This window comes from Moschus berezovskii, chromosome 27 (genome assembly GCF_049115385.1).
Source record: "Moschus berezovskii isolate FMDL1 chromosome 27, NW_MosBer_1.0, whole genome shotgun sequence".
NCBI lineage: Eukaryota > Metazoa > Chordata > Mammalia > Artiodactyla > Moschidae > Moschus > Moschus berezovskii.
The window spans coordinates 38,782,079-38,798,876 of record NC_142486.1 but is presented as its reverse complement, the minus strand read 5'-3'; the positions used below and the strand labels follow the sequence as shown (position 1 = coordinate 38,798,876).

Below are 16,798 nucleotides of genomic sequence, written 5' to 3'. Positions count from 1 at the left end.
GTGGCCCTGTTGGGGGAGAGGTCCTGACGAGGAGCAGAGCTGAAAAGGAAAGTCTGGGAGGTCACTGTTGCGGCTGAACTCTGCTTAGCCCTGCTAGAGACTGGACATGGAGACCATCCTGCCTTCTGGGGGCCATCAAGTTCTTCAAAGACCACTCAAACCGCCCCCCTCCCGAACTGGTGTGGCCGTCTGCTGGGATAAGACATCAGGCCCCCTGAGATTTGAGCTGGCCCAGCCAAAGGTGCTGGCTGCAGGCTGGGCTGGAGGGGGTGGTGGGTGTCCTGGAGCCTGGCTGCAAGTCAGGAGCTGAGCTGGTCCCCAAAGGCTCCGAGGCACAATTTTGACCACAAGCGTGGGGGGTGGGAGGGGGGAGGGCAGAGCAGAATGTTTTCCTGGAAGCCTCCAAGGCAGGGGATTTTTCTGGACTAGTCCAGCCCCTGGCACCCTCCCCTTCTGCCCCATCAAAGGACCACTGTCAGTGGCACCCGGGCCCAACCTACTGACAGTGAGGCCCAACCCGGTCCTTCAGCCCAGCACCCCCCAGAACATCTGGCCTTGACACTGCCGGTAACTGTGGCTGGTCTGTCACGTACCCTTCCTGTGTCTCATCCCCTCCATCTAAGTCACAGGGAAAACGGTCAAGAGCAAAGGTCGGGCAATAGGACCCCAATACTCAGATTTGGCATATAGAGGTTGTGTTTATGAGGTTCGCACAAGGGCTGTGTGTGTGTGGCCTTACCCAGAAGTTCTTGAAATTGGGATTAGCAACCACCAACAGCACACTTGAAGAGATTCCACCTAAAAATGCAGATTTCCAGTTTTCCCTGAAAAATCGCAAGTTCTGGCAGGCTGGGACAGGTCATCGGGGCTGCCGTCCCCTAGGTCTCCTGAGGCTCTGGGGGTGTGGGGGGCATTCCTTGTGTTTAAATCACCTGCCTGGTGTGTCCTACCCCATCTAGGTTTCGGACGCTTGGTCTTACTCGATATTCGGTCGTTTTTCACAAAAAACAGGGGTCTGCAAACTGGACCAGGCTGGACCGCGGGACTCCTATGACTCTCCCGGTCGCCTGGTCGGGAGGGCGGCCGGGTGACGACCAGCCTGCCCGGCCTGAAGACCCTTTCGGCCGGGAGAGTAGGCGGGTCTCCGCCGGCTCCGCCCCGGCCAATGGGGGCGGCCCCGCCCCCGCCCGCGGCGGCCCCGCCCTCCGGCTCTTAAGGCGGGACCCGCCCCCGGCCAGGCGACTCCGCAGCCCGAGCCCGGGGCAGGGAGAAACGGACGCCGACTGCCTCGGGACCTCGCGATTCGGGACCCCGGTAGCCGGGCTGGGAAGCACTGAGGCTGCGGCGCGTCCCGCCCGGCTCCCGCCGCCGCCGCCCGGTGAGTGTCTGCCGGGCTTGAGGGCTGCGGGGTGGGAACGCAGGGCGCTCCGGGCGGGCTGTGCACACGCGCCGATCACGCGCGCGGACCTCCCGCCACCGCCTCCCCCTACCACCACCCCTGTCCGCCGCGCGCACACGCACTCAGGGCGGGCACGCGGGCCCCAATCCTTGCAAGATCACCTGGGCCAACTCGCCGTGCGCCCCCAGCCCGTCCCCCTATCTGGTAGTCTTCGGGCGCCGACAGCTCCACGGCCGGGGGTGAGGGCGCGCGCGCACGCGGCTCACCGGCCTGCGGGGCTGCGAGCAGACAAAATAAACACCCCCTCCCTCGCTTCCTCCTCCTACGGCTGGGCCCTCCGGCATGACCAGTTTTATGAATCAAACCCCTTTGAGGGGATGGCTAAGACATAGTCTTAGATTACTTCTACCTCCTGGAGTGACATAGTCTGGTTCTGGTCACAGATAACCCCCAACCCTGATCCCCGCCCCCCGCCCCCCCCCCCCGTGCAGATCCCCGGCCTGGGTTCCGCCCTGAGGGCCCCTGTCACTCAGGGCAGAGCACGGGGGCCACAGGCATGCAGCCCCATTGGAGCCGGGTATGGACCTTGCCTGGCTGGCTGAGGTTGTACTCCAGGTATTAGGGTGGCCCATCTCTGCCTCTTCCAGGGAAGGGGCTTTGCTCAGGCTGAGAACCCAGTGGCCTGGAGCCAGCCTAATCTATTGTGTCCCTGGGCTGGCAGCCCTGGGGCCTGAAGGCTGTGAGGTCCCCTGTGGTCACTGGCAGGCCAGCCGATTGGTGCCAAGCGTTCTGCCTCACCCCCATTCGTTAACGATTACCACACCAGGGTCGCTGACTACCCCTCCCGTTGGGGCTGAGGGGTGGAGTGTGAAAGGTGGGAAGGTGGAAGTGGCTCTGAGGGTCACTCTGCTCACCTTCTACACCAAGGGCAGGTGAGGCTCCGGACGGAGTGTGGCATCAAGACCCAGAGCCCCCCCCTCCAGGCCAAGAGCCTCCAGGGGTTGGGGGGGGGACTCAACTAAATCTCGAGGTCCCATCCCACTAGGCTAGACTTTGGGCATTGGGGGCACAGAGGCGTGGCTGGGCAGGTGACCTCCGAGTGGGGCCAGCAGGTTCAGCAGGCCATGACGTCCAGTATGGGCCCAGCTGTTGGTAAGGCCCAAGGGGGCTGAGGCAGGCGGGCGCAGGGGGATGGGAGAGCAGTCCCCTGAGTTTGCGGTCTTCTCCCAAGGGAATCAGCCCCCAGAGCTTCTGTAAACAGAGTGTCAGAGGCAGGAAGAGGGCTCTGGTAATGAGCAGCCCAGCTGGATTCCCTCCAGACCATTATCTGCCCCCCCCACCCCCCGGCCCAGGGAGGATGAGCACACATGTGCCAGGCTGGGCGCCCGGGCACTGGCTGTCCCTACCTCCCCTGGCCTCCTATAGCTGCAGACTGGGACCTGAGGGTCCAGAGGGTCAGCTTGGGTGGGTGGCCCAGGGCACTTGCTGGTAATGGTACTACACTCTCCAGACCCTGGACGTGGAGGAGGAGGGGTTCAACATGAGAAATTCCCTCAGACAGTGCCCACACCTGTGCTCGTCCCAGGCAGATGTCCCCAGGGAGATGCCCTGGGCAGGAGAGGGGTCCTGAGCACCTCTACTGGTGGGGGAGCTAGGACAAGTCCCAGGTAAAGAGAGCTGAGTCCTTGTGGGGGCTTTTAAGTGGACGCCACTCCTGGGCCGGGCAGCTCCTGGGATCAGGGGGGCAGGGTCTCAGCTGGGCCCTGGAGGCAGCTCCCACCTCAGCAGGCCAGCTGGCCAGTTCTCCTAAGTGACCGGAGAGAAGGCGGGGTGAGCCCTCTGCCCACAGAAGCAACCCTGACACTGGCAGGCCCTGAGTTCATGGGAGGGACAGCAGTGCCACTTCACGGGGTTAATGATCCCTCCTGGAGCCCCCCTCCAAGTCCCCTCCCTGGGCCAGGGAGCCCAAGGCTCTGCACTGCCAAGAAAACCAGTTCCCCTCACTGCTGTGGAATTTGAGAGTTCTTGGAGAAGGGGGAGGGTGTGTGTGTGTGTGTGTGTCTCAAAGCACAGCCCAGTGGGTGTGTGTCTGGCGTGGGCATGTGTCTGCGCGCGCGCGTGACCGGAGCACGGCTGTGTTTGGGGGCAGGCAGGGGTGCCCTGAAGCGGGGCGGGGGCTCGGCCTCCTTCCTTTTATCGGTTTCCACATTCCAGAGGCAGCCGGACTGCTTTCTCTCAGCTGGCTGGGCCGCCTGGTCGGCCAGGCCCGTGGGCCTCCCCCGCGTTTCCTCATTCCAGCCTCCCCGGGTATGAGGAGGCTGGAGCGGGTGCCCCCCCCCACACCAGGCCACCTTAGGACTGGAAGTGGGGGCAGGCGAGGGGCCGGTTTTTCTCTAAGGTGGGGGATAGCCCCCACCAGTCTCCTCCCAGGGAACGAAATAAGACTGACATTCCTTGGAGGCTGCCTGAGAGATTTAATTAAGGAGGAAGAAGGGAGCTAGCCTGTGCTGAGAAGAGGTTGGGGTGGCCCTGGGGCCCACATGGGCAGCAGTGGGAGGTGAAAGGCAGGGTCGTGGCCCCCTCCCCACTGATGCCACCTGCCCACCGATCAGCTCACAGACCCTGCAAAGGGCCTCCTCTACTGCAGGGTGACCGAGAGCCCCAGGCATGAGGGCATCAGGAGAGCAAGTGCCCCTCTAGGGGAGGGGCTTCTGCCTCCTCCTCACATCCCATCCAGGCTGCAGACAGCCTGGGCTCAGCTTGCTTGGGGCTGGCGGCCTCCCTTGGTGACTAAGGTCTTCCCCTGGCAAATTCAGGGTTAATTGCAGGGTTAGGGCCCTACCTGATGGGTGTCTTGGCCCTGGGTGGGGACAGGGTGGTGAGGAGGCCCCGTCTCTGAGCCCAGCCCTGGTGGCATCACACTGGCACGTGCCGATGGTGGCATCTGGACCAGCCCATTCCGAGTTGGGCCGCAGGTGTCCTGCGGGGTGGCACCTGTGCTGACTGAGAAGGCGCGTCCCACTGCCCTGAGGGCTCCCTGGAGCTGGTGACTGGCCTTAGTCACTGGTCTCCCTGCCCTGGGCTGACAGGTCCAGCGGCTGCCAAGTCACCCACGGTGCCCCAGACGGCACCCACCTGGGGCCAGCAGCTCCCGCTGTGGATTGGGGCGGGGAGGGAGCCCGGCCTGGCTCTTCCAGTGCTTCCGGCTCAGGAATCAAGGCTTCTGGGGACAGGGAGACAGGCTGCCGTACAGACTGTCTGCCTTGGGGACCCTCTGCTTGAGGATTTGTGAGGCCGGGCTAGGCAAGGAAACCCACCCACCCAACGAGCTTCTCTGAAACACAACTCTGCCCGTTCTCACCCCAGAAAGTCTTACTAAATTGCCTGGGGGAGGGAGGATCCGAGCACTAGAACTTTTCTGAAGCTTCCTGGTGATTTTCAATGTGCAGCTGGAGTTGAGAAGCCCTATAGGTGGGAGATGAGAGAAAGGAAGGGAAGGGACCCGGATGAAGTCGTGGCGTGGCGTGTCGGGCCCCCATCCACAGAAAGAACAGAACTGGCTGGAGGTGGTGACGCCAAGAGTGGTGCCCCCCCCCACCGCTTAATCACAGGGCAGGGCAAGAACCCCCCAACCCTCAGCCCAGAGGGCTATCTCTGGGGAACCTGAGGTTCAGCCTCCTCGGCCCCTTCCACGAGGGTCCAGGATCAAGATCCCCCCCTGCCTGCTGGGCCAGGGGCTGCTGCCCGCTAGGGATGGGGAGGCGGGTGGACCTGACCCGGACCCGGAGCCTCCTCAGACACGTCAGCGAAACCGGAGCCAGCCGTCCTGGCTGCCAGCACGGTCCCGCCTGCCTGGGGGGTTGGCAGACTCCTGGGCTGGGCTACTGCCAGGCCCGGCCGGCCAGCGCTGGGAGCCGCAGGGTCAGAGCCACAGCCCAGACCCTGGGTACTCACTCCGCAGCGTCGGGTACAGGAAGGGGCGCGTGCCCGCTGCTGCCTTGCCTGTACCTACCCTCCACTCCGCAACTGACCAGGCACGGGAGATGCTCCAGACTCAGGTCTGGAGCCCGGGTCCCGCCCACTCGCCAGTCCCTGCCTGACCCAGAGCCTGTGTGTGAGTAGGCGCCCACAGGTGTGTCCCATGCTAAGGGGTGGGTGGGGACACTCTGGGTCCCCGAGAGCTGAGATGACCACGTTCTTACTCACAGAGTCTCTTCTCCTGCTCCCCACCCCCCCATCACATGCTGAAATGCCGGCCAAAGGACAGCTCACTTCCCCCCACCCCCTTCTAGAGTGAAAGACGCCCCCAGCACTGCCCCAGCCTGCTCTCTCTAGCTTCTCCTGCTTTTCCATGTCCAAGCACGGCAGGCAGCCCCTGTGTGGAGGCCTCACCCTGGGCCCAGGAGGCCTTCTGTCTGTGCTGAAATGTATACTCTCCATGGCTCCCCCACCTCACGAGTGCAGAGGTTTCATGGGTGACACCCTCAGTAGGTAATGTTTACCAATCCACTTATTTAGAGACCACTTAGAACGTTCTCCAAATACAAACTAAACAGCCCTGAGACTCAGGGACTGTAGCCACCCCACGCCCCCTGCTTCACAGATGGGAACTGAGGCAAAGGTCTGTGGCCAGGCGACCAGTACAGGCAGTCGGACCCCAAAGCCCCAAGCCACCTTGGTCCCCTGGTGGGCCCCATGGTGGGACCAGGCCCAGGCAAGTCCATGTGCAGTGGGCAGGCACAGGACACTGCCCCCCACCCCCCACCCCCCACCCCAGGGCTGTCACCAGCACCCCCACACACCCTCTGCAGAAAGAGAGATCCCACCGCCCTGCTGGAGTTGGCAGATCAGATATCAAAGCCTAGGCCCCTGGTCCTTCGGAGAGCTGCTGAAATTGCAAGGGCAAGGGTAGCTGTGACCCCGGGGAGACACTCCCGCCCCCAACGCGCACGCACACACACCAGCACGCGCCCAGACAGGCGGAATCGCTCCCAGAACTTGTTAAAAGAACTTCCCCATTTCAAACAAACAGGAGAACGTGGAACCACAACCCTGGGTGCTCAGAGCCAAGTCCAGGTGAAGCAAGGCTGGGGAGACACAGCCCACAGGTGACGAGGGTGCTGGAAACGTGTGTAGGGCGGAACTGGCCTTCGGCTGCCCCACCTCCACACCCTCCGTGGTCAGCCTTTACCCTCTGGGGCCCTCTCATCAGTTCCTGGTGGCAGAGCCCCCAGAGCTGACGGCCCCAAGCTGTCACCTTCCCACACCTCAGTGCCAGCCCCTCTCTGGATGGGGGAAGTGGGGTTCAGGTGAAAACACTCAGCCCTGCACCCCAGGGCTGGGAGGCAAGGTGGCTGCTGCCTGTGGGGTCTCCCCGGCAGAGAATGCCACCCCCTGCCCTCTGCCAGACAGACCCCCAGCATCCCTGCCTCCCCTGGCCCATGACAGCTTCACTGATTAAAGGGCCAGCAGACTATAGAGGGAAGCTCAGAGTCCACACCAGGCCCCTCCTCCCAATATGCATCCCAGGCCCCCACGGACCACGCCTGACCCTTCAGTGCCAAGCACCCCAGCCCTGGGAAGTGTCCTTTCTGAAATGCCCAGGTGGACAGATGGGGAAACTGTGATGCCGAGAGGAGCCTGCTGTCTGTGACCTCACACCTCAAGCGCCCCTGACCCAGGGCTGCCAGACTGGAGTGTGGGTTTTTAGCCATGACCTTGTTTAAGGCCCAGGGAGAGCCGAAGCTGTAGGGGTGGCTGGGCTGGCCGTGGATAGGGCCCCCTCCTGTCCCCAAGCCTGCCTGCTCCCTTCCTGACCCTGCCTGCCCCCTACCAGGAGGGTGACTTCAGGGGGAGGCAGCTCACCCCCACACGCGGGTGAGGGGGCGGGGGTCGCTCCCAGCACATCTGGTGGCCAGGCCGTACCCGCCCCTCTGAGTCAGTATGGGTGGAGCAGGCCCAGGCGGGGGAGGAGTCTGGGTGCGGTCCAGAGCCCCCCCGGGGACGGCGCCAGCGGGGCCGGGGCGCGCCAGGCCTCTGGGTTCTGGCTGAGCTTCCCCGCAGTTCACTCAGCAGAGATGGTCTCTGGGATTCAGGGAAGTAAAAGCCAACGGGGCCACCCCGCGGGGAGAGGACTGCAGGACCTAGAGAGCATAGGCTGGGGCACAGGCCGGGGTCAGGCCTCCAGAGGGCAGTCATTAGTGTTAAGGGGCAGAGGGAACCCTGCAGGTGGGTGGCTCCAGGCATGCCCAACACCACCACAGGCTTTTACCTAGAGCTGGCCCAACACTACTGCGGTCTCTGGGGGACCACCTGCCCCCTTCTCCGACTCAGGTCCAGGAGCCCACGACCCTGTGGAGGGCAGCCCGATGCACGGCAGTGGGCAGCATGCTGCCCGGGGGGGCCCTGTTACCTGCGTGGCTGGAAGGCTGGCCAGTGTGGGGGAGGGGAGGCTGAGCCTTAGCACAAAAGGCCCTTGTGTGAGCTGGAGGCACCTGGAGGGGACGCGTGCTGGCCTCTCAGGGGGTCTAGGGGTCCACAGGGTGGAGGGACTGCTGCTGGGGTGACCCCCAGCTCCCTGCAGAAGCCTAAGTGAAGGGGGCCCATGCTGTGGCCCCATCCTGTCTCAGGCAGTTCCAGCTACGAGTTGGAGCTGGAGCCGCTAGGGGAGCTACCCCGACACGGGCAGGACTGGGCCCCGCGTCAGGAGGGCAGGCCCAGCCGCACCTGGACGTGGTTAAGGAGCTGGGCTCCGGCTCAGATTTCCTGGCGGCGTGAAGGCAGCAAGTGCCTGAGCCTACAGGAGCCCCTCTCCTGTGGTCTGGGAGCGTGGAGAACAGCTCCCACCTGGAAGGGCTGCTGGGCGACCAAACGCGGCGACCGTGGACGCTCAGTGTCACTCGTGCGTGGGGATGGCAGCTGCCCCTCCTGTGCCCAAAGTGGACCCTGAGAAATGGCGGAGGATCCGCTCTGGAGCATCTCCAGGCTTGGTGCTCTCTCCGGGGCCACCACGCAAACCATGTCCCCTGGCCTGCACCCTGGGCCACTCCAGGGAGGCCAAGGCCCCCCACCTTTAGTTCTGTCATCATGGCTCAGAGATGGGGGTGCCTGGAGGCCAAGGTTCCCTGCCTCCCCCTCCCCAGGAACTCTCTTGCTGGCCACGTCCTGGGCAGGTCTGACTTTGCAAGTGGAAAAACACCGACCCCATAGTTTCCACATGAGGTCTTCCTGCTGTGGTCTCTCCTCACTTGCAGGACGCGGAGCGTGGCGGTGGCGGCTGGGGGCAGCCAGCTTCTCTACTTACGCGCTCGGCCGCCTGCCCGCCCTGTCTCTCCCGGATGCTGCGGGAGGGGCTGCCGCTCCAGGACCTGCGTTCTCCCTCCTTTCCCGTCTACCTCCGCAGAGATATTTTTGGGGGGGTTTCAGGGGAGGGCACAGAGCCTGATGCTTTTTGACCAACACGTGCTCTCTCTGAGCTGCAGAGAGGCTGGAGGGCTGGAGCTAAGGGGGCGGGGGGAGCTGTTCGTGGTCACTGTTTGGGGGCCGGACCCCTCTGTGTGCGTCAGTCAGCCCACTGAACCCTGGTGTCAGCGCAGGAAATGGCAACTGATACCGTGACAAGGCCACGTGACCGCTCAGAGTCACATAGCGAGGGAGTGACGGTGCAGCGCCAGGAGCCTGGCCCCGGCTCGGGGGACCTGACTCATAGCTCCTGTGTGCTGTCGGGTCTGGGGGTGGGGAGCGGAGTGGGGCTGGGAATTCCCCTCCTGACCCTTCCTGGAGTGGCTGTCCCCTGGGGCCCCTGACTCACGGTCTCCCACTTCCCTCTCTGCTCCCAGGGACCAGAGATGCGCTTCAGGGCCCCCCTGTGCCTGCTGCTGCTGCTGCTGCCAGCCCTGGGGCCTGGGGTGCAGGGCTGCCCATCTGGCTGCCAGTGCAACCAGCCACGGACCGTCTTCTGCACCGCCCGCCAGGGGACCACCGTGCCTCTGGACGTGCCACCCGACACAGTGGGCCTATACATCTTTGAGAACGGCATCACCACACTCGATGCGGGCAACTTTGCCGGCCTGCCGGGGCTGCAACTCCTGGACCTGTCACAAAATCAGATCGCCAGCCTGCCTGGGGGGGTCTTCCAGGCACTGGCCAACCTCAGCAACCTGGACCTGACTGCCAACAGGCTCCGGGAGATCACCAACGAGACCTTCCGTGGCCTGCACCTCCTCGAACGCCTCTACCTGGGCAAGAACCGTATCCGCCACATCCAGCCTGGTGCCTTTGATGCACTCGACCGCCTCCTGGAGCTCAAGCTGCAGGATAATGAGCTGCGGGTGCTGCCCCCACTGCGCCTGCCCCGCCTGCTGCTGCTGGACCTCAGCCATAATGGCCTTCTGGCCTTGGAGCCTGGCATCCTGGACACCGCCAACGTGGAGGCACTGCGGCTGGCTGGCCTGGGGCTGCGGCGGCTGGACGAGGGGCTCTTTGGTCACCTGCGCAACCTCCACGACCTGGACGTGGCTGACAACCAGCTGGAGCGCGTGCCCCCTGCCGTCCGGGGCCTGCGGGGCCTGACACGCCTGCGGCTGGCCGGCAACACTCGAATTGCCCAGCTGCGGCCGGAGGACCTGGCCGGCCTGGCGGCCCTGCAGGAGCTGGACCTGAGCAACCTGAGCCTGCAGGCCCTGCCACACGAGCTCTCTGCCCTCTTCCCCCGCTTGAGGCTCCTGGCGGCCGCCCGCAACCCCTTCAACTGCGTGTGCCCCCTCAGCTGGTTCGGCCCCTGGGTCCGGGAGAGCCGCCTGACCCTGGCCAGCCCTGAGGAGACGCGCTGCCACTTCCCGCCCAAGAACGCCGGCCAGCTGCTCCTGGACCTCGACTACGCCGACTTTGGCTGCCCAGCCACCACCACCACGGCCACGGTGCCCACCACGAGGGCCCCCATGCGGGAGCCCACGCTCCCGCCTTCCAGCCTGGCTCCCACCCAGCTCCGCCCCACAGAGCTGGCCACCAAGGCCCCAAGCCGGCCTCCCCCTGCACCCCCCACTGTGGGGCCTGTGTCCCCACCCCGGGACTGCCCGGCGTCCATCTGCCTCAATGGGGGCACCTGCCACCTGGGGGCACGGGGCCACCTGGAGTGCTTGTGTCCTCAGGGCTTCACGGGGCTGTACTGCGAGGGCCTGGTGAGGCCGGGACCCAGGCCCAGCCCTGCCCCGGCCACACCGCGGCCCCTGCCCCTGGGCATCGAGCCCGCCAGCCCCACATCCCTGCGGGTGGGGCTCCAGCGCTTCCAGCAGGGCAGCGCCTTGCAGCTGAGGAGCCTCCGCCTCACCTATCGCAACCTCTCGGGCCCTGACAAGCGGCCAGTGACGCTGCGGCTGCCCGCCTCGCTCTCTGAGTACACCGTCACCCAGCTGCAGCCCAACGCCACCTACTCCATCTGCGTCCGGGCCCTGGGGGCTGGGAGGGTGCCTGAGGGTGAGGAGGCCTGTGGGGAGGCCCGCACGCCCCCGGCCGTTCGCTCCAACCATGCCCCAGTCACCCAGGCCCGCGAGGGCAACCTGCCGCTCCTGATCGCACCCGCCCTGGCCGCTGTGCTCCTGGCCGTGCTGGCTGCCGTCGGGGCAGCCTTCTGTGTGCGGCGGGGGCGGGCTGCCGCGGCTGTGGCACAGGGCAAAGGGCAAGTGGGACCCGGGGCCGGGCCCCTGGAGCTGGAGGGGGTGAAGGCGCCCCTGGAGCCAGACCCCAAGGTGTTGGAGGGTGGTGGGGAGGCCCTGCCTGGCGGGCTGGAGTGCGAGGTGCCACTCATGGGCTACTCGGGGCCTGGCCCGCAGGGGCCCCTCCCAGCCAAGCCCTACATCTAAGCCTGGGAGGGACGAACCGCCAGGGCCAGGCCCTCGGCCCCGCTGGGACCGGCCAGGAGGTCCGGTTCCTGCTGCCACATCAAGGAGCTTCTCAGATCCGGATGACGAGGACACATCAGGACCCGGGCTGGGTGACCGTGGCACGTCCCTGCCCGTCTCTGGACCATAGTCTCCTTTTCTGTGAGACGCTGGGACCCAGGGGATGACCCTCATAAGGGTACCCCTGCCCGAGTTTCCAGAGAATGGCATCACCCTGTCCTCTGCAACGTGCAGCCCCTGGGGTGGGGCCGGCCCTGCCGTGTGCTGGTAACACAGGCCTGGGGCTGCCAGCCCCTCACCCCAAGGAGACTCTGGGGAGCCAGTGAAGGAAGCCCCCGGAAAAGAGAGCAGAGGGAGAGTGGGACTGGGGATGGGGGTGGGTGATCCTGCCTCAGCCCTGGGGAGCAAAGGAGCAAAAGAAACTGGAAAGAAAGATGCTTTAGGAACAAGTTTCGCTTTTGTTTTTTTTTAAATGTATTTATAAAAGATCCTTTCCCATTTATTCTGGGAAAATGTTTTTCAAACTCAGAGACAAGGACTTTGGTTTTTTTAAGACAAATGATGATATGAAGGCCTTTTGTAAGAAAAATAAAAGATGAAAAGAAGCACGCATGTTTCTCAGCATGGCCCCAGGGCACCTGCGCAGAGGGGGTGAGGGCTCGCAGGGTCGGCCTAAAGCAGGGAGCTGGGAGCCGGGACCCCGCTTCCCAGCAGGCGTGAGGACCCCATCGGCACGCCATGGGCTGTCCAGCTCACCTGAGGTGCCTGGTCTTGCCTCCTAGGGAGACGGGGGACCAGGTGGGAGCAGGGAGGGGAGAGGGACCACTTCAGCCTCGGGGCAGGAAAACGCTGAGGGCAGCCTTCCCCTCTTCAGGCTGTCTTCTGCCAGCAGGAGCTGCCTGGCTCCTGGGAGAGGCTTGCAGCAGACACAGACCCCCAAGGGTCCCTCCTCGGGGACGGGTCTGACCAGCAGTGCACCGCCTGCCCTCCTCTGGGGAGCGGTGCCTTGAGCCGTGTCCCCCAGACCCATGGCGGCCCTGGACCAGGCGGCAGGCGGGCCCAGCCCTGCCTGTGGCCCCGTGGCCCCTCCGCGTGGGCTCAGGCGGGGAGACCCCAGCCTGTCTTTCTGCTCTAGCCACAGAGATGGGGCCATGGTGGAGGGAGCAAGGTCCTGAGTGGCAGGAACCCTGTGGGCAAGCAGGCGGGGGTCTAGCCAGGGCTGCGAGAGGCGGTGCCCAAGGGCAAGAGATCTGCTGACCCGAGACTCCCCTCTACTCTGCACTGGGGGGGTACCCAGGCTTCCCAGAAACCCTGGACTTTTGAGTGTTTTCCTGGAAGCCACCAGCCGAGGCGGGGCAGGACTAGGGAGGCTGTGCACCTGGCTGGACCAGGTGCTGGGAGCTTGGGGAGATGAACCAACACAGACATACACACACGCCGCCACCTTTTCTGGTCACCGTCTGGCGAGAAGGGAGGTGGCCCTGGGGCCACTGAGGTCTTGCAGAGGCCTGCGAGCCCCCTCCAAGGCCCCTGCCCACTGCCCTACATAGGTCGTGGTCCCCCTGGCCTCCGGGCTCACCCTGGAGGGAAGGAGGCAGCCCAGCCAGGCCTGCGGAACAGGCCCTGCGGCTCTGGACATTGATGTCAGCGCCGGCCACGCGAGGCTCTGGATTCAATTATCGGCAGCGGAGGGTTCTGGCGTGAGCAGGGCGGATGCAGGCGGGGAACCTCGATAGGCAGAGGGACTGGGGTGGGGCCCTCCCCCTGAGGCGGCAGCGGCGGCCCAGGTGGGTTTCCTGTGGGCCTGGGTCCCATTAGGGGAACAGCTCTGGTGAGGCCGGCCCTCCCCTCCGGCGGCCCCGTCAAAGGGGCCATTGTGGGCCTGTGGGCTGCTGCTCAGCGCAGTGGCTGCTGAGGGAATGTTTTTGCTGCAAAGCTAAACCTGGTGAGTGGGGCAGCAAGCGGGGTGGGTGGCAGGGCCTGCAGGAGGCAGGCGAGACACTCATGCCAGCCCCATCAGAAAAGGTCTTCGGGCCTCCCATCAGAGGAGGGGCTGGGCGAGGAAGGGGAGACTGGGGACCGAGTGGGGTATGCGGCCGGGAGGCAGCCACGACCCAGAGTGACCCTGAGTGGGGAAACACCAGCCCCCAACCGGGTCCTCGAGACCCTGGGGCTACGCGTGCCCTTCAATCCCTCTAAGGACAGAGCCGACACCTGCCCCCTGGCCCTCGAGGGGCAGTCAACCTCCTGCCTCCAAGAGCCAGGAGGGGCTGCAGGCTCCGGGCCTCCAGGGAACACACTGGGATGTGGGGTGGGCGCCTCTGGCCAGAGCACGCTCCCAGCCTCCACCCCGTGCTGGCTCCCGGGGTGACCTCAACAGAGGATTGAGTTCTCTGGCTTCAGCTTTCAAGCACTGGTAACATCTGGTGAAAACCCTCCATTCGCCTTCACCCGGGGCTGGTAACTGCTGACTGTTCACCCAGCCCAGGGGCAGGCACCCAGGACAAGTGGTGTTCCTGCCTCTCCAGGGCGGGAGTGTGAGCTGCTCGGTCAGCCCTAATGGTAACCCCCGCCTCCACCCTGCACATGAAGTGCAGGGTGGCCGTCTGCCTGGGCCCAGTCTTAGGAATAGGACCTGCCGCCCCCGGGGAAGGGCACAGGTGGAAGCAGAGACAGAGATCCCTGGGAGGGTGGGGCCCTGGGTCCTCCCTGGGAGGGGACAGGGAGGGGCATGTGCCTAACCCCTCCCTGGCCTCCTGTAACTCTTACTGTTCTACCCAAATGAAGGTGGAAAATCTGTAAAATAAAGAAAATGAGCGGGTGCGGTGGAGGCCGAGGTGGTGCCCGCAGCTGACATTCTGCACCGATTCCCACCTTTAGCCCAGTCAGCAGCCCCTGACGCCCCAGGGGGCCCCTGTGGGGTTCTGGCTTCTGGGGAGCCTGGGGGTAGAGGGCCCACGAGCTCTTGGTCCGGTCTGGAAGCTGGCATGCAGCCTTGGCGTCCACTGGCTTTGCAGAGGGCTGGAGAGTCCCAGCTCCTCTGCCAAGGGTGTGGGCCCAGTGGGGCAGCAGCCAGGACTGGGGGATGAAGGGGGCGGGACACTGGTCTGGCCGCCCATCTGGGAGTGATTTGAGAAATTCCAGGCCTCGCTGGCCCTGCGAGGCTATTCTTAACTGCTATAATTACAGGGTCAGCCTTGGCCAGTGGCACCATGGGGTCTGGGCATCGTTAATTCCCCCAGGGGCCACGCTGGGGCTGGGCGGGGACCGCTCCTGCAGGGTGGGGGGTGGGTAACCAGCAAAGATCAGGGGCGGAATCTAGAAGGCAGGAAGTGGTGTGGTGAGGAGCCCTTGATGGTCAGCGTAGACTCCCATGTCCAGGCAGGGCCAGTCCCCCCCCTGGCCCACAGAGAAGCGGGTATCTGGCCTGGGGAGGCCTGGGGGATGAGATACCAGTGCAGCATCAGGGATGGGGGAGGGGCTGCCAGACACGAAGCCAGGAGACCTGAGAGCCCTGAGTCCTTCCGTGCAGGGAGGGGGTCCTGGTAGTAACCCCTGGGATCCCCACGGCCAAGAGCAGGCAGAGGCCTCATGCCCACCGTGCGCGTAAAAGGAAGGTGGGGGGCCTCACTCACCCTCGCCCCCCTCACCTGCAAAACGAGCCTTTCCAGCTCCCCATCCTCTCCCTGTGTCATGAGAGAGGACGTGAGTGGAGGGTGCCTGCCCACTGACCGTTTCCCCTGCCCTGGGGCTCTCAGGGGGGCCACCCTGGCAGGAGCTCCCTGGGCACTCAGCCTGCCCCATCAGGGCCCTCCCTGCTCCTGGAGCTTGGGCGGAGCACTGCGCCCTCTGTGACTCAGTTTCCCCAGCTGTGAAACAGGAGAGGAAGGGGCTGGATGGACATCCAAGGACCAAGACCCCGTCCTGGCTCTGACTTCTGCGGGTCCCTGCCTGGGTAACGGGTTCAGCAAGCCGCCCCGAGTCAAGGCTCGGGGACCAGGTTCCACCTCCTCCTCCCCGAGCCCCCTGTACCTGATCCCCTCAGCTGGCCTCCTCAGGCCCGGGCAGTCCTGGCACTGAGCTGGCTCAGCCAGGACCCTGTGGATGCCACCGTAAACCCTCCTGCACGCACCTGCAGGAGGGTGGGAGGATGAAGTGACTGCCCACACCCCCGACCCGCCCAGGACTATGAGCGACAGTGTGGGGCCTGGGCTGGGGTCTCACCGAGCCTGCGGGTCCAAGGACTGCCTCCAGCCCCGTGTCACCCCACGTCCCCCTCTTGATCGGAGCCTCGGTGTCCCAGTCCTCAGCCCCACCAGAGCACTCACAGCAAAATCAAGCCCATCCCCACGTACCTTGTCCCCCACCTGCCAAGTCACAGTCTCCTCCCCAAAGGCCAAAACACACTAGCACGAGCCCCTGTGCAGAAGCCTGCCCCCAACCAGCGGCGCACGTTTATACACATCACGGGGTCCTCAACACCCGCCAGCCGACCCGATGCTCCAGCTGCTCCTACCTGGAAGAGGTGTCCAGGGTGAGGGAGGTGAGGGCACCGGAAAAGAGCCGGGTGTCCCAGAGCTTGACTTCACGCTCTCGCATCTGCAAGGAGGGGCAGAGTGGGACTCAGAAGGGCCCATCCAGGAACCCCAGGGCCAAGGAAACGGGCTGGCGTGGGGGCACTCGCCCCAGAGCAGAGCTTGGAGGGCAGTCACAAAGGATGGGGGGAGGGGGAGAGGCACGCCAGGAAGGGAGGATTTGAATTTTCATGTCCTGCCCCTTTAAGAACCCATAGGTGACAAGGGGGCGGATCCCTCTGTGGACTCTGGTCCCTGGGGGTGTCCATCACAGTTCCCAGGGTCAGGCTTAGCTATTGCAAATGGAATCTGCCAGTTCTCAGAGGCTGTCGTCCCCTGGGGCTCTGAGACCCGGCTGCACAAGGGGCAGGGCCGTATATGGACAGGCCTGGAGTCGGCTGTGGCCCCTGCCTCCCAGAGAGACTCGTCCTGCCCTTGTGGTGTGTGTGTCCAGTTCAGCCATGAGGAGCCCTACCTGGTTGAAGCCAGTGGACACAAGGTGCTCCTGGGTGCCCGTCCATACCAGCCGGCCGTCCCTGCTGTTCTCATGGGCCAGCGTGCTCTGGGGGAAGAAAAGATGGCACTGAGCCCCAGGGCCCTCCTCGGAGGGTCCACCCACCTGAGGGCCCCTTGGAGGGCTGGAGCAGCCAGTTGGGGACAGTTCCGCACCCAGAGGGCCAACCTGGCCACCAAGCTCGGGTTTAGTCTCTGTCCGGCTGCCCTGTGCACTGCCAAGGCCCCTCTTGCTGTGGCCATGGGGCTTGGGACAGTGGCATGTCCCTGCCCCTGTGGGTGCCCCAGAGGGGGCACTCGGTTGCTGGTCACCGACCTCTGCCGGTCACCATCCTCGGGCTCTGGGACCCAGTGCCTTCCTAGAACTTCATTTTCCCGGCTCACAGCCCAGGCCGCCTGCTTCCCAGGGCTGT

The 16,798-nt window shown here is 64.7% G+C and overlaps 2 protein-coding genes across 6 annotated transcripts in view; one reads left to right on the top strand and one right to left on the bottom strand.

Annotated features, from left to right (window-relative positions):
• The window catches only part of CORO7 (coronin 7), a 52,243-nt gene that overhangs the window by 11,547 nt on the left and 23,898 nt on the right, over positions 1–16,798 (bottom strand). For all 4 annotated transcript variants that reach the window (XM_055409370.2, XM_088833094.1, XM_055409371.2 and 1 more), the window contains exons 8-9: positions 16,348–16,434; positions 15,815–15,897 (exon numbers count right to left, since the gene is read on the bottom strand). In XM_055409370.2, coding sequence (XP_055265345.2) covers positions 15,815–15,897; positions 16,348–16,434 — 170 coding nt within the window. The remainder of the gene's footprint in view (positions 1–15,814; positions 15,898–16,347; positions 16,435–16,798) is intronic.
• VASN (vasorin) lies at positions 1,231–11,903 on the top strand. 2 transcript variants are annotated; one of them, XM_055409373.2, is made up of 2 exons: positions 1,231–1,378; positions 9,245–11,903. In XM_055409373.2, the coding sequence occupies exon 2, from the start codon at positions 9,247–9,249 to the stop codon at positions 11,257–11,259; it is 2,013 nt and encodes a 670-aa protein (XP_055265348.2). In that variant the 5' UTR covers positions 1,231–1,378; positions 9,245–9,246; the 3' UTR covers positions 11,260–11,903. The 2 variants fall into 2 exon arrangements, with proteins under 2 accessions (XP_055265348.2, XP_055265347.2); XM_055409372.2 differs by having other exon boundaries at positions 9,238–11,903.

Excerpts from the sequence above, each read along its gene's own strand:
- VASN (XM_055409373.2), top strand. The coding sequence starts at position 9,247 with ATGCGCTTCAGGGCCCCCCTGTGCCTGCTGCTGCTGCTGCTGCCAGCC.